This window comes from Cheilinus undulatus, linkage group 7 (genome assembly GCF_018320785.1).
Source record: "Cheilinus undulatus linkage group 7, ASM1832078v1, whole genome shotgun sequence".
NCBI lineage: Eukaryota > Metazoa > Chordata > Actinopteri > Labriformes > Labridae > Cheilinus > Cheilinus undulatus.
The window spans coordinates 3,907,027-3,920,513 of NC_054871.1; the positions used below are offsets into that span (position 1 = coordinate 3,907,027).

A 13,487-nucleotide genomic window follows, 5' to 3' on the forward strand; every position below is an offset into this window, starting at 1 on the left:
CTAGGTGCTTGATTTTATACACCTGTGGACATGGAAGTGATTGGAACACCTGATTTCAATTATTTGGATGGGTGAGTGGGTACTTTTGGCAATATGGTGCATGTGGACTGGGATGTAACTGGTCCACAGTGGGGAAAAACCCTGTCCTCCTAACGCTCCAATGATATAAAATCACAGAGCAGTTCATCTCAGTCCAGTCTGTTGTTAGCTGATGTCACCTGATGTCAGCTGATGACTGCCTCTATTGAAAGTTAACAGTCAGTTAAATGCTGTTTTTCTTTTCATTGTAAGGTAAATTTACCAAATCTAGCAGCCACAGTGGTCTAAGGATCATTTAAAGAATCATAACAGAGATTCGAGCCAGAAAACGGACTTTGTCTCTGCAATGCTGGAGTGCTTTCCTCAAATCAGGTTGTAGCTTTTTTTTTTAAATCTAAGAGGATCATATTTCTCCTGAGTGGGCGTGGCTTCAACTCATTTAGCAGACACACCCACACCATCCTGGAGCAGATTGCCTCATTTTTCATGATTCTGAAGTTTAACTTATAAACTTCGAGATTTTTTATCTGACTGAAATTTTTCTCTAGGGTTCATAACACAGTGACCTGTCGTATCAGAAACCTAAAATACGGATTCATTATCATTTGACCTACACACTGTGTCTAATATGCTTATTGAAAAAAATCACACTATAACCTAATCAGCAGCAAAACTGCACATCTGTAGAGTTTCTCCTTTTTAACACCTTTGTTCATACTTAAGTGATGTAAGTGATGACTCTTTTTTTTATAATAATTTATTTAACTTTCTAGTCTCTGTGTTTTTATTGGTGCCTTATTTTCCTACTTCCATGTTTAATTTTTCCTCTAAACACCGGGTTGAATTCCTTGAATGTGAAAATGTACTTTGCAATAAAACTATTCTGATTCCATATTTCACACTTAGATTGTTTTATATCTGTTAACCTAAGTGAAACAAAGAAATGTATTATATTATCTAATTATTCTGTAAATTAAATTTATGTGTAAAGTTCCCATTCTGACAGATACAGCTTACATAAACAGCCATTAAAACTCTGTCTCTATGATCTAATTATTCATGAGTTACATTAACAAAGAGGGAGGAACAGAGAGGTTCGACAGCAGCTTTATTCTCCTTTAATCCTGAGGGAATTATGAATTATACAACAAATAAGCACAATCAATCAGCTGTAGCTTAAAACCTTTTATCTCCCTGCTTCGTCCTCGCTCATTACCACTGTGAACAGGATGTTCAGAATCTTTATCATGCTTCATCTGCTAATCATCAACCCTGACTTATATTTCCTCCATCTTTGTAGTCACATGCCGAGGTTTTATTATTTACAATAAGAATATTAGCAGTTGATTCATTAGATTATACATTATAGTACCCTGGCTGGAAGGGGGAGAGACGGTGAAACAGCAGGAGAGCGTGGATGTATATGGAAACCAGGAAACAGATCCTACATGGGCAATAAGAGGAGAGTAATGAGGAGCCATTACCACTTGTGTGTGCAGCAAACTTATGCCCGTATGTCTGGGATCAGAGCTGAGCACGGCATCGGAAACAGGCCTCATGAAAACATAAAGTTTGTGGGGCAAATAAGACTATAGCAGAAAAGATTAGACTCCAGAGGGTCGTCAGAGTTTAGGAAAGACTGAACCTTCCACACCTCAACAGGAGAGACAGGGCATGTTTTGAACTTGAGGCCCCCGATTATCTTTAATCTCCTAAGACCCTACATGCACATACAGTTCAGTGAAAAAGTATTTCCCCCTTTCTGATTCCTGATTTTTTTGCATATTTATCACACTCCAATGTTTCGGATCATCAAACCAATTATAATATCTCGCAAAGACAACCCAAGTAAATAGAAAATGCAGTTTCTAAATGATGATTTCATTTATTAAGGGGGGAAAAATCCAAACATATGTGGCCCTATGTGAAAATCTAACTGCCCCCCTTGTTAAATCATGAGTTAACTGTGATTAACCACAGCTCTTGGAAAGCTGCGTAAAGTTTCACTGACCATACCCAGGCCTGATTACTGCCAGATTAGTTGAATGAAGAAATCACTTAAATAGAAGCTGTCAGAAAAAGTGAAGTCGGCTACAAGATCTCAAAAAGAAACGCACCATGCCACCATCCAAAGAAATTCCAGAAAAAATGAGAAACAAAGTGATTGAAATCTATCAGTCTGGAAAAGGTTACAAAGCCATATCCAAGGCTTTGGGACTCCAGCGAACCACAGTCAGAGCCATTACCCACAAATGGAGAAAACTGGGAACAGTGGTGAACCTTCCCAGGAGTGGTCGGCCAACCAAAATGACTCCAAGACTGCAACGACGACTCATCCAGGAGGTCACAAGAGAACCCAGAACCACATCCAAAGACCTGCAGGTCTCACTGGCCTCAGTTAAGGTCAGAGTTCATGACTCAACCATCAGAAAGACGCTGGGCAAAAGTGGCATCATGGGAGAGTTCCAAGGCCAAAACCACTGCTGACAACAAATGAACACAAAGACTCGTCTCACATTTGACTAAAAACATTTTGATGATCCCCAAGACTTTTGGAGAAATATTCTGTGGACTGGCGAGACAAAAGTTGAACTTTTTGGAAGGTGTGCGGCCCGTTACATCTGGAGTAAAAACAACACATTTGATAAAAAGAACATCATGCCAACAGTCAAACATGTTGGTGGCAGGGTGATGGTCTGGTGCTGCTTTGCTGCTTCAGGACCTGGACCACTTGCTGTGATTGATGGAACCATGAATTCTGCTGTCTACCAGAAAATTCTGAAGGCCGATGTCCGGCCATCAGTTCATGACCTCAAGCTCCAGCACTCTCAACGACCTGAAACACACCAGCAAGTCCACCTCTGAATGGCTCAAAAAACACAAAAAGAAGGTTTTGGAGTGGCCCAGTCAAAGTCTGGACCTAAATCCAATTGAGATGCTGTGGTGTGACTTTAAATGGGCAGTTCATGCTGGAAAACCCTCCAATTCTGCAAAGAAGAGTGGGACAACATTCCTCCACAGCAATCGATGCCCCCCTTGTAATTATCCTGGACAATATTGTGATTTGAGATTGAGATAAGAAACTGAAGTTTTTACTGCACTATTTTCAAAATAACTTTATATTTTCCAAAAAATAAAAGTTTGTTGAGAATAAAGAAACTTTGACAAAGCGCTATAGTGGCTTTAGTGTAAACTTAGAGACCTTCCTGCAGACATTTTAAAAAACCTTTCAAGTACTAAAAAAAATACTGCATAATGATTTTGATTAGATTAATTGTGCAGCACCAGTTTGAAAACCTGAATATGCACATAAATGCATTTTTTTATTTTATTCTGTAATACTGCAATAAAACCCAGTTACACTAATAAGCAAAAAAACATACCGTGATGTGAATTTAGGCCCAGCCCTGGGGTAGACTGACTGTACTCTACTATTCTAAACCTTTTTTTACTGTATTACACTTTACAACAGGAGCTAACGAGTAACAAATTATACTTTACTGTAAGTCTAATTTACTCTCAGTGTGAGGAGCTGCAGCAGCTTCAGTTCAAAGTGCACACATCCAACATCTTCATGGAGACTGATGCCTGTGCTCAGGGAGAGGAGGGGTGAGGACGGGGGACGGCTGGGGGAGGACGGGGTGTTGTTTGTGCTCTGTGGTTTGTTTGCAGGATTAACTCAGTGAAGCTTTAAAATGTAAATCCTCTTTGAAAAGGAGCGACACAGTGTCGAGGCAGCGAGGAGAAAAAACAGAGAGGATGGAGATGAATGAATCAAACACGGCTCTCCAGGATTCATCCACATCATCACACCTTAGAAAATGTCATATTTATGATCCTTTTAGAGTCAGACGATCTGATGTAAATGTCCCCTCAATAGTGGACTTCCCTTTAACACCAACTCTGCCTGTTTCAACATCAGAGGACATGACCATCCCTGATTAATGAGCTCATTAAGAATCACTAATAACCTCTTAAAGTAAGAACATTATTACACTTTCACTCACACCTTCTATTAAACTGGCATCATGCCGCATTAAACAGTTGATGACAGAAAAAGATCTGAACTCTTTGTGATCACAGATTAACACAGAGGTCGTTAATACCTTTCATTACCAAAGCTGGCTCTCTTTGAGAGCATGCATCCACACTATGCATTAACAACACATCTTTAGTGGCAACCCAATATAGAAATGGAACTCACTTACCCGCTTCTTATGCAAATACCAGCCCATACATCATTCCCATGACTCTGTGGATAATTTACTTACTTACGTTCCTCTCTTGGCTAGGTATGCATGCATGCTAAGTGTAGTGAAACAGCTGGCATTGAGAATGAATGGAGGCGAATTAGCCACAGGCTAAAGTGACTCTTTTACAGATGTTTAACCCGTTGAGTCAGAAACATGTTTAAGAGGACATGGTGATATACATGCACATTTAAAAACATTTGAATATCATGAAAAAGTCAATTCTTTTGTGCAATCTACAACCCCAATTCCAAAAAAGGTGGGTTGCTGTAAAATGTAAAAGCACCTGTCAAAGACTGTCAAATCTCATAAACCAATATTTTATTCACAGTAGAACAAGAAGATATCAGATTTTAAAACTAAGACATTTTACCACTCAGTGAAAAATATTAGCTCATTTTGAATTCGATGGCAGCAATACATCTCAAAAAAGTTGGGACAGGGCAACAAAAGGCTGGAAAAGTAAGTGGTACTAATGAAAAACAGCTGAAGAGGCATTTTGACAATAATTAGGTTAATTGGCAACAGGTTAGTAGCATAACTGGGTATAAAAGAAGCACTTTAGAGAGGCAGAGTCTCTCAGAAGTAAAGACGGGCAGAGGTTCAACAGTCTCAAAATTGTGGAACAAAAATGTTCCTCAACGTAAAATAGTGAATGAATATCCCTCCATCTACAGTCCATAATATCATCAAAAGATTCAGAAAATCTGGAGAAATCTCTGTGAGCAAGGGACAAGGCTGAAGGGGCCCCAGGGCCCACTGCATTAAGAACAGACATGATTCTGTACTGAAATCTCTGCATGGGCTCAGGAACATTCAAGAAATCATTGTCTGTCAACACAGTTGGCCGTGCCATCCACAAATGACAGTTAAAGCTGGATCATGGAGAGAAGAAGCCATATATGAACAGGATCCAGAAACACCACCGTCTTCTCGGGACCAAAGCTCATTTAACATGGACTGAGGAAACATGGAAGACTGTTCTGTGGTCAGAGGAAACCACAGTCGCCGTGTCCTGTGGACTAAAGAGGAGGGGGAGCATCCAGCTTGTTCTCCTGGCTCAGTTCTAAAGCCTGCAACTCTGATGGTATGGGGTTGCATTAGTGCCTATGGCGTGGGCAGCTCTAACATCTGGAAAGGAACTATCAATGCTGAAAAGTAGAGAGAGCTTTTAGAGCAACACATGCTCCCATCCAGACAACGTCTCTGTCAGGGAAGGTCTTGACTATTTCAGCAAGACCATGGTAAACCACATACCACATCCATCACAACAGCATGGCTTAACAGAAGAAGAGTCGGGGTCCTGAACTGGTCTGCCTGCAGTCCAGACCGTTCACCAATAGAAAACTTTTGGAGCATCAGAAAAGGACAAATCCAGCAAAGAAGACCCAGGACTGTTTAGCAGCTAGAATCCTACATCAAACAAGAATGGGACAACATTCCTCTCCCAAGACTCCAGCAACCGGTTCCCCTCAGTGTTAAAACAAGAGGATATGCTACACAATAGGACACATGGCCCTGTCCTGACTTTTTTGAGATGTGTTGCTGCCATCAAATTCAAAATGAGGTAATTATTTTTATGAAACTAAAATATCTCAGTTTCGACAGCTGATATGTTGTTCTTGTTCTACTGTGGATTAAATGTGGGTTTATGACATTTGACAATATTTGGCTTCTATTTTTATTAACTTTTTACACAGCGACCCAACTTTTTTGGAACTGGGGTTGTAATTCATAAAGTTTAGCTATTCTAGATTCATCACTCAAAGTGAAATATTTCAAAGGGTTTTTCTATTTTAATCTTGATGACTACAGCTCATGAAAATAGTGATAAAAACCTAAAAATAATGGAATATTGTTTTAAAAAGGCAAATTTCTTGTTTGTTATTTCTGTCCTATAAAAGCAACTCTTCAAACATGCTTTAAACTAACCACAGGAGTGATTACCTGGAGACTTTAACTGATCCTCTTCCTCATACAACCATGTTTATTTTGACTGCGTTAATTCTACTGAATAGCCCTTTAATATTTCCGACTGTTTAAATTTAGTGTAGAGCTGGACTATCAAGTCACCAAGTTTATAATGAACTCTGGTTAATTCCCCAGGACTGTGTGCTTATAAATGGACTCACACACCTGATGGATCCACAGTGGACTGAGCACTCAGCTCTTACTGAGCACTCACTCCTACCTGTAGCGTTAGAGTGGAGTTTAGGATTCAGTCCGTGTCTGAGACTCTCACCTGGCTGCTCAGAGACACCTGGAAAATGTTGCCGTCGCTGCCTCCACAGAAGAGGAAGTACTCAGAGGGGTCAAAGGTCACGGACATGATCTCCACATCAAAGAGGATGGAGAGGAGCAGTTCACCTGAGGACAGCTCCCACACCTGGACAGACAGACACAAACACCAGCCGGAGATCAGAGGAGAACACCAAGGGGCGGAGTCTTCAATCTGCTCATCATGTGGCCCAGAGAGAGACCCTCCTGGTCATGTGACATAAACAATAACAGTATTTATCTAGTTACCTTCAGATCAGTAGAGTATAATATTATTATATGGAAAAGACTTGGTCTTTGTCATCATTTTAACTCAATAGCACTTCAAATGATAAAGCACAATATCCTCTGTGTCTGTCTCTCATGTTTAATCCTCCTCTCTGTGTTCCCTCATCATTAAACCCTCTGTCAGTCTAACTTCTCCAGGAAACGACCTCCTCACCTGTCCTCTCTAGTTACCATGACAACAGTCAGGTTATCAGTGTTTCCAGGAGAAAGCTTTATAATGAGCTCATCAATCACCTGAGGCAGGATGAAGTTGGTCATGTTTGGTTTCACCCAGAAACATCCCAGTTTAACCTCAACGTCATCCCAGTTTAGCTTCAACGTCATCCCAGTTTAACCTCAACGTCATACCAGTTTACCCTTAATGTCATCCTAGTTTAAGCTCAACATCATCCCAGTTTAACCTCAACATCATCCCAGTTTAGTCTCAACATCATCCCAGTTTAACCTCAACGTCATCCCAGTTTAACATCAACGCCATCCCAGTTTAACCTCAACGTCATCCCAGTTTAGTCTCAACGTCATCCCAGTTTAACCTCAACGTCATCCCAGTTTAACATCAACGCCATCCCAGTTTAACCTCAACGTCATCCCAGTTTAGTCTCAACGTCATCCCAGTTTAGTCTCAACATCATCCCAGTTTAACCTCAACGTCATCCCAGTTTAGTCTCAACATCATCCCAGTTTAACCCTTAACGTCATCCCACATTAGCCTCAACATCATCCCAGTTCAACATCATCCCAGTTTACCCTTAATGTCATCCCAGTATAACCTCAACGTCATCCCAGTTTAACCTCAACATCATCCCAGTTTAACATCAGTGCCATCCCAGTTTAACCTCAACGTCATCCCAGTTTAATCTCAACATCATTCCAGTTTAACCTCACCCGCATACCAGTTTAACTCTAATGTCATCCTGGTATAATGAGACAAGATTAGACAGGAGCCAGACAAGGCGAGTTGGGAGCTGATACTGGACCCACATGAGACCAGACGGGGGGGGGGGGGGGACATGAGATGATAAATGATGTTGAATTTATGAGAATGAGACGAGATGGAATGACACAAGACGATAGAAATTATGAGATACACTGGGTTCGAGAGATGAGATGTGATGAAATAGAAGATAAAAAAAACAGGAAGAAGAGAAAAGATGTGAGGAGAAAAGAACAACATGAAAAAAGTCAGTAAGAGTTGAGATGAGGCAAGGACAGTCATGGGATATGCAAGCCTGAGAAGGGGTGAAACAAGATGTGACAAGAAGATCACCAATGATGGATTCAAAAGAACAGGTTAAGACTAGAACTCATACTGAACTAAAGAGACATGACATGATAAATATTTGAGATATGGGAATAGGATGGGACGAGATGAGACCAGATTATAAATGATACTTGGATTGGGAAATTGAATGAGACCAGGCAAGACCCAAAACTGGATTCACACGAACAAAAACAAACAAGATAAGATGAGGCGTTGTAGGTTCAGGAAGTCATGAGACGATGACGGATCCATAAGAACAAGATGAAACAAGACAAAATACTAAAAAACAAAACTGGACCGAGAAGACAAAGATGAGACAATTCCCAATAATGGAATCACAAGAACAGGAAAAGAATTCACCACTATTCTTATAAAAACTTCCACAATTAAATAAGTCAGAGACAATTTTAGAAAATGTAACACAGCAGGTTTATTTTGAAATGTTTTACCCAAATCTGCCTTCATGTTCATGTATCTTCTCTACTATCAAACATAGAAATAATGGATGTTGTAGTACTTAAGTGTTAAAGTACTGAACATTTAGATGAAAAAAAAACTTTATTCTTTCTGTTCATTTTTTTGATTTTACATGTTAATATTTTAAATTGTATCCAAAAATATTTTCACATTGTTAAATCTTTTTTTTAAAAGTTACAGTAGAGTGAAAACACATGTACCACTCAAGTCCATTTAAAGACCCCATTTATAATTCAGAAGTGAAACAAAGAGGACTGTGAGAAGCTGCAGAGACCTGAGCCTGAACTGTTTCTATTTATAGAATCCCAAACTCTCACTTTAATAAAGTTTTTTTTTTTTTTTTAACGAGACGACAGCGCCTGTCCCCACAGGGCGACCAGCCAATCAGAAGACAGACACCAGAGACGAGCGGCGAACACTCAGAGCCTCTGGGAGGATTTATCAGCACCCACATTAATTCACTTCCTGTTCAGTAACACCGTGAAAACACAAAGACAAGTTTTATCTCCACGTCCTCTCTCATTTTTAATCCACAGTTTCACTTTGAGACGGAAAAAACATCAAATCCACCCTCATTCACAAAACGCCTCAGTCAGAACATTACCAGGGAAGCTCTGGTTACAGGAAGAGGATGGTTAACTCCACTACTGTCATCAGTCTGATATATTTATACTGGTTTACAGGGAAAGTTAAACTATAGTTACAGCTCTATGAGGATGGTTAACTCCACTACTGTCCTTGACCTAGAAATAAATACTAGCTTAGTGATAAGTACGTGGCTAGGTGTGACAGTCTGTCCCTTTTATCTGGCTACTATTGGGCTTATACGTCTGATCTTACCATGAAGGCAGAAATCAACCAATCACTTTTACTCTTCTGTGGTCGTGGGGTGTGGTTCAGCTCAGCTGCTGGGGAGAGATGGGTGGGAGAGACTCAGGGGAGCAGAGCCATTGCTGACTGACACAGGTGTTTTCTGTGAGTTGATTGGCTCTTTGTCTCTGCAGGAGCAGGCTGGACCTGAGAGAGACTCACTCCTAAAATACACCGGATACGTGTTCAGTCTGTCTCAGCTCCAGCACAGTAACGGAGCAGATAGGTTTTAGTTTGAGTCAATGAGAGTGCTTCCACCAGCTTCCGTTGCACTACATCTCTGCTCCATCAGAGCTCCAGTCCAACTGCAGCACAGTCCTGATGGACCGGAGACTATCTGGTGTATTTTATGGGCGAGGCTGTGCTCCTAACACACACATAAGGATTTTCTAAATCCTAAGAGATTTTTTATCTGTTAGAGTCCCCACACATAAAGATAAAAAATCAGGCATTGAACAGTTTTGATCGTACTGTGTGTACACACAGCACACCACACACATCATGATTCTGTCCCACCACTGATCTAAAATCTCGTCCTCCAAGCCAGAAATCTTGCTTGATCACCTGCGATCTAACAAAAACAAATTAGAAGAAACATAGCAACAACCAGAAAACACGGAAGAGGACATACAAGAAGAGGGAATGATGATGTTCTTGGGACTATTTTTAATGAATAAATCTTGAAATAAAAAGAAGAAGTCCACCGAACTTTATGATGCTTCAGCAGGTCAACCATGCTTGTTTTTATTTACGCCTGCTTCCTTGTTCCTCAGTCAGCTTGCTTCTTGATTGGCTACATTCCATTCCACGTCACAATTCACGGAGTCATGACTCGGGAGTCATCGGCTTTCCCCACACACATGAAGATTTTTGGTTGGAAATATTGAACAAGTTTAATATTTACGATTGTCAGCCCAGATCGTTTTCAGAGTCGATTATCGGGACAAACACACCTCAGACCACAAGATAATCTTATAGGATAATCTTACAGGATAATCTTATAAGTCATAAGATAATTGGGCGTTTGCCGTCCTTGGTCAGAAAGGGGAAAAACAGCCCGATTATCTTTATGTGTGTACCCCGCTTTACTGGAGGACTTTTGTTTACATCAACATGTAAATGTAAAACAAAACACACTGCAGTTTTGATATTGTGCTTGAAAATTCTGTTTTTAAAAGAATTTACTTCAACATAAAAACATCAAAGTTTTGTAGAAATAACAACCACTGCTAAACAAAATTTTCAAAAATTTGATTCTGTGAAGATGAAAAACTCCCTAAAATAAAACTTTTTAAAGATTTAAACCTCCAGCCCTGCAGTCATTCCAGTGACTACTGTGGGTATATTTTGTGCTACAAATATTCTCAGTGCAGTTATCAGAGTGCTACTCTCAGTTCATTTCTAATGTCCAGTTCTGATCTGTATTTTGTCTTGACTGAGACAACAGCAGAAAAACCTCTCTCACACTGGTAGGACGTTACAAAAGGGAGAAGTGTGGCCAGAGCTCTCCTGCCCAGTAGTGGGTTCTCCTTTTTCACTCCAATCCAAAATGCAGACAAAGTCTTGGGCTTGAACGGCAACTGTATCATTGAATCATGGAAGATAACACTCTACTTATCCTCTTCTATAGTGCTGAAGTCATCAGCTGGTGTTGCTTTACCTTGCCTTGTCTCGCTCCTCTTTCATGAATCAGAGCCCCCCTGGGGGACCCAAGGCCCACTATGGAAATGAGGGTCCAATTTTTGTCACCATAGTTTTATTTCTATCGCCATAGTCTAATCTTTGTCGCCATAGTTTTATTTCTATTGCCATAGTCTCATTTCTACAGTCACAGTCTGATCTTAGTCACCACAGTCTATTTTCTATTGACATAGTCTTTTTTCTATGACTGTAGTCTCATTTCTATCGCCATAGTCTAATCTTTGTCGCCATAGTTTTATTTCTATTGCCATAGTCTCATTTCTACAGTCACAGTCTGATCTTAGTCACCACAGTCTATTTTCTATTGACATAGTCTTTTTTTCTATGACTGTAGTCTCATTTCTATCGCCATAGTCTAATCTTTGTCGCCATAGTTTTATTTCTATTGCCATAGTCTCATTTCTACAGTCACAGTCTGATCTTAGTCACCACAGTCTATTTTCTATTGACATAGTCTTTTTTCTATGACTGTAGTCTCATTTCTATCTCCATAGTCTAATCTTTGTCGCCATAGTCTCATTTCTATCAACATAGTCTCATTTATCTATTGCCATAGTCTAAATTGCATTGCCATAGTGTAATTTTTATTGCTGCAGTCTTGTTTCTACGTTAATAGTTTAATTTCTGTCACCATGGTCTTTATCTTTATCGCCATAGTCATTTCAGTCTAAATATAGCCTCTGCCTGGTTACAGATCTTTAAACTCTGGAGTTATCCGTTTCTAAAATCAGCTCCTGGAGATTTATACCAGTTTGTTGGTCTTCTGATTCCTCTGGTTCAGTTTCTAAAGTCACTTTGGATTAAATAGTAAATAAATAAATAAATAAATGATGAACAGATTTCAACAGGAAGAGAAACTAAAACAGGATTAAAGCTTCAGGGTGAACACTGTGTGGTTTATCATCAGATAGGTTTATTTATTTATCTACACCCTATCAGAGAAGGACACGCTGGTTTTTGTTTGGTCTGACTGATGAGACAAATCTAACAGTTTTACAGGTCATGATTTTATCATGTCTCACAGCCATAGCAGAGGGATGGTGGTATCATGTGTTTGGGAATACTGTACATCAATCTGGGTCATTTTTATAAACCCAGTATATCAAGGATTCTGAGGGTTTTTTTTTAACAAATACTGCACAGATGTCCACTCTGATACAAGATTTATGTAAGTCCTAGTCCAAAGTCATTGGACCTGTGTTTGTTCGTTACTTGTAAACACGACCTAAAAAAATGCCTCCCAGAACTTTCTTCAGACTCTGCACAAATGTCCACTCTGACTCATGAATGAACTGATTATAACTGGGCTTTATGTTTATCCTATTCTTTGGATGCAATCTTTCTAGAACACTCTTAAAGTTTTGCCCAAATGTCCACTCTGACTAAAAATCAAACCAGTTATATCTGGAGGTCAAATTCAAATCACCCTAATTTGTTGTCTTGACCTTATATAATCTCACTGTCCAGTCATCATACACCTGGATAACCAGCAGGTGGAAGTTTTACTCATGGGGGCCAGAGTTAGTTTCTGTACATTTTTCATGAAGTCTACCTGTTCTACCTGTAAATGTGTTTTGACTCAGTCCTACCTTGACGGTTTGATCTAGGGAGGCGGTGGCGATCCTGGCCTGAGCTCCCATCAGGCCACAGTGCAGGTCTGTGATTGGAAGAGAGTGGCGAGACAGGACATGCCGTGGTTCAGGGGTGTGGTTTAAATCCATCTGGATCACACTGAAACGCAGATACAGACAAAGGCTTTAACTAAATAAGACAACAATAACGTGTAAATCTGCCTAGATCAGACCGTCCTGACAAACTGAGTGAGCGTGCAAGAAGGAGACTAGTGAGAGAGGCCACCAAGACACCAATGACTACTCTGAAGGAGTTCCAAGCTTCAGCAGCTGAGATGGAGAGACTCTGCAGACAACAACTGTTGGCCGGGTTCTTCACCAGTCAGAGCTTTATGGGAGAGTGGCAAAGAGAACGACACTGTTGAAGAAAACTCAGATTCAATCTGGACTAGAGTTCACCAAAAGACATGTGGGAGACTCCATGGTCAAGAGAAAGAAAGAGACAGAAATGGAGCTTTTTGGCCATCAGACATGACGTCAGACACTGGCATCACCACAAACACGCCATCCCCACTGTGAACCACGGTGATGGCAGCATCATGCTGTGGGGATGATTCTTAACAGCCAGCCCTGGAAGGCTTGTAAAGGTAGAGGCTAAAATGAATGCCGCAAAATACAGGAAAATCCTGGAGGACAGTCTTATTAGGTCTGCAGTCTGGAGTGCCTAAGTCAAAGCCCAGACCTCAATTCAAT

General features: G+C 40.3%; 1 protein-coding gene across 1 annotated transcript in view; it reads right to left on the reverse strand.

Moving 5' to 3' along the window:
* The window catches only part of wdr18 (WD repeat domain 18), a 54,798-nt gene that overhangs the window by 21,769 nt on the left and 19,542 nt on the right, over nucleotides 1-13,487 (reverse strand). Inside the window, exons 4-5 of the mRNA XM_041790419.1 lie at nucleotides 12,753-12,894; nucleotides 6,532-6,675 (exon numbers count right to left, since the gene is read on the reverse strand). Coding sequence (XP_041646353.1) covers nucleotides 6,532-6,675; nucleotides 12,753-12,894 — 286 coding nt within the window. The remainder of the gene's footprint in view (nucleotides 1-6,531; nucleotides 6,676-12,752; nucleotides 12,895-13,487) is intronic.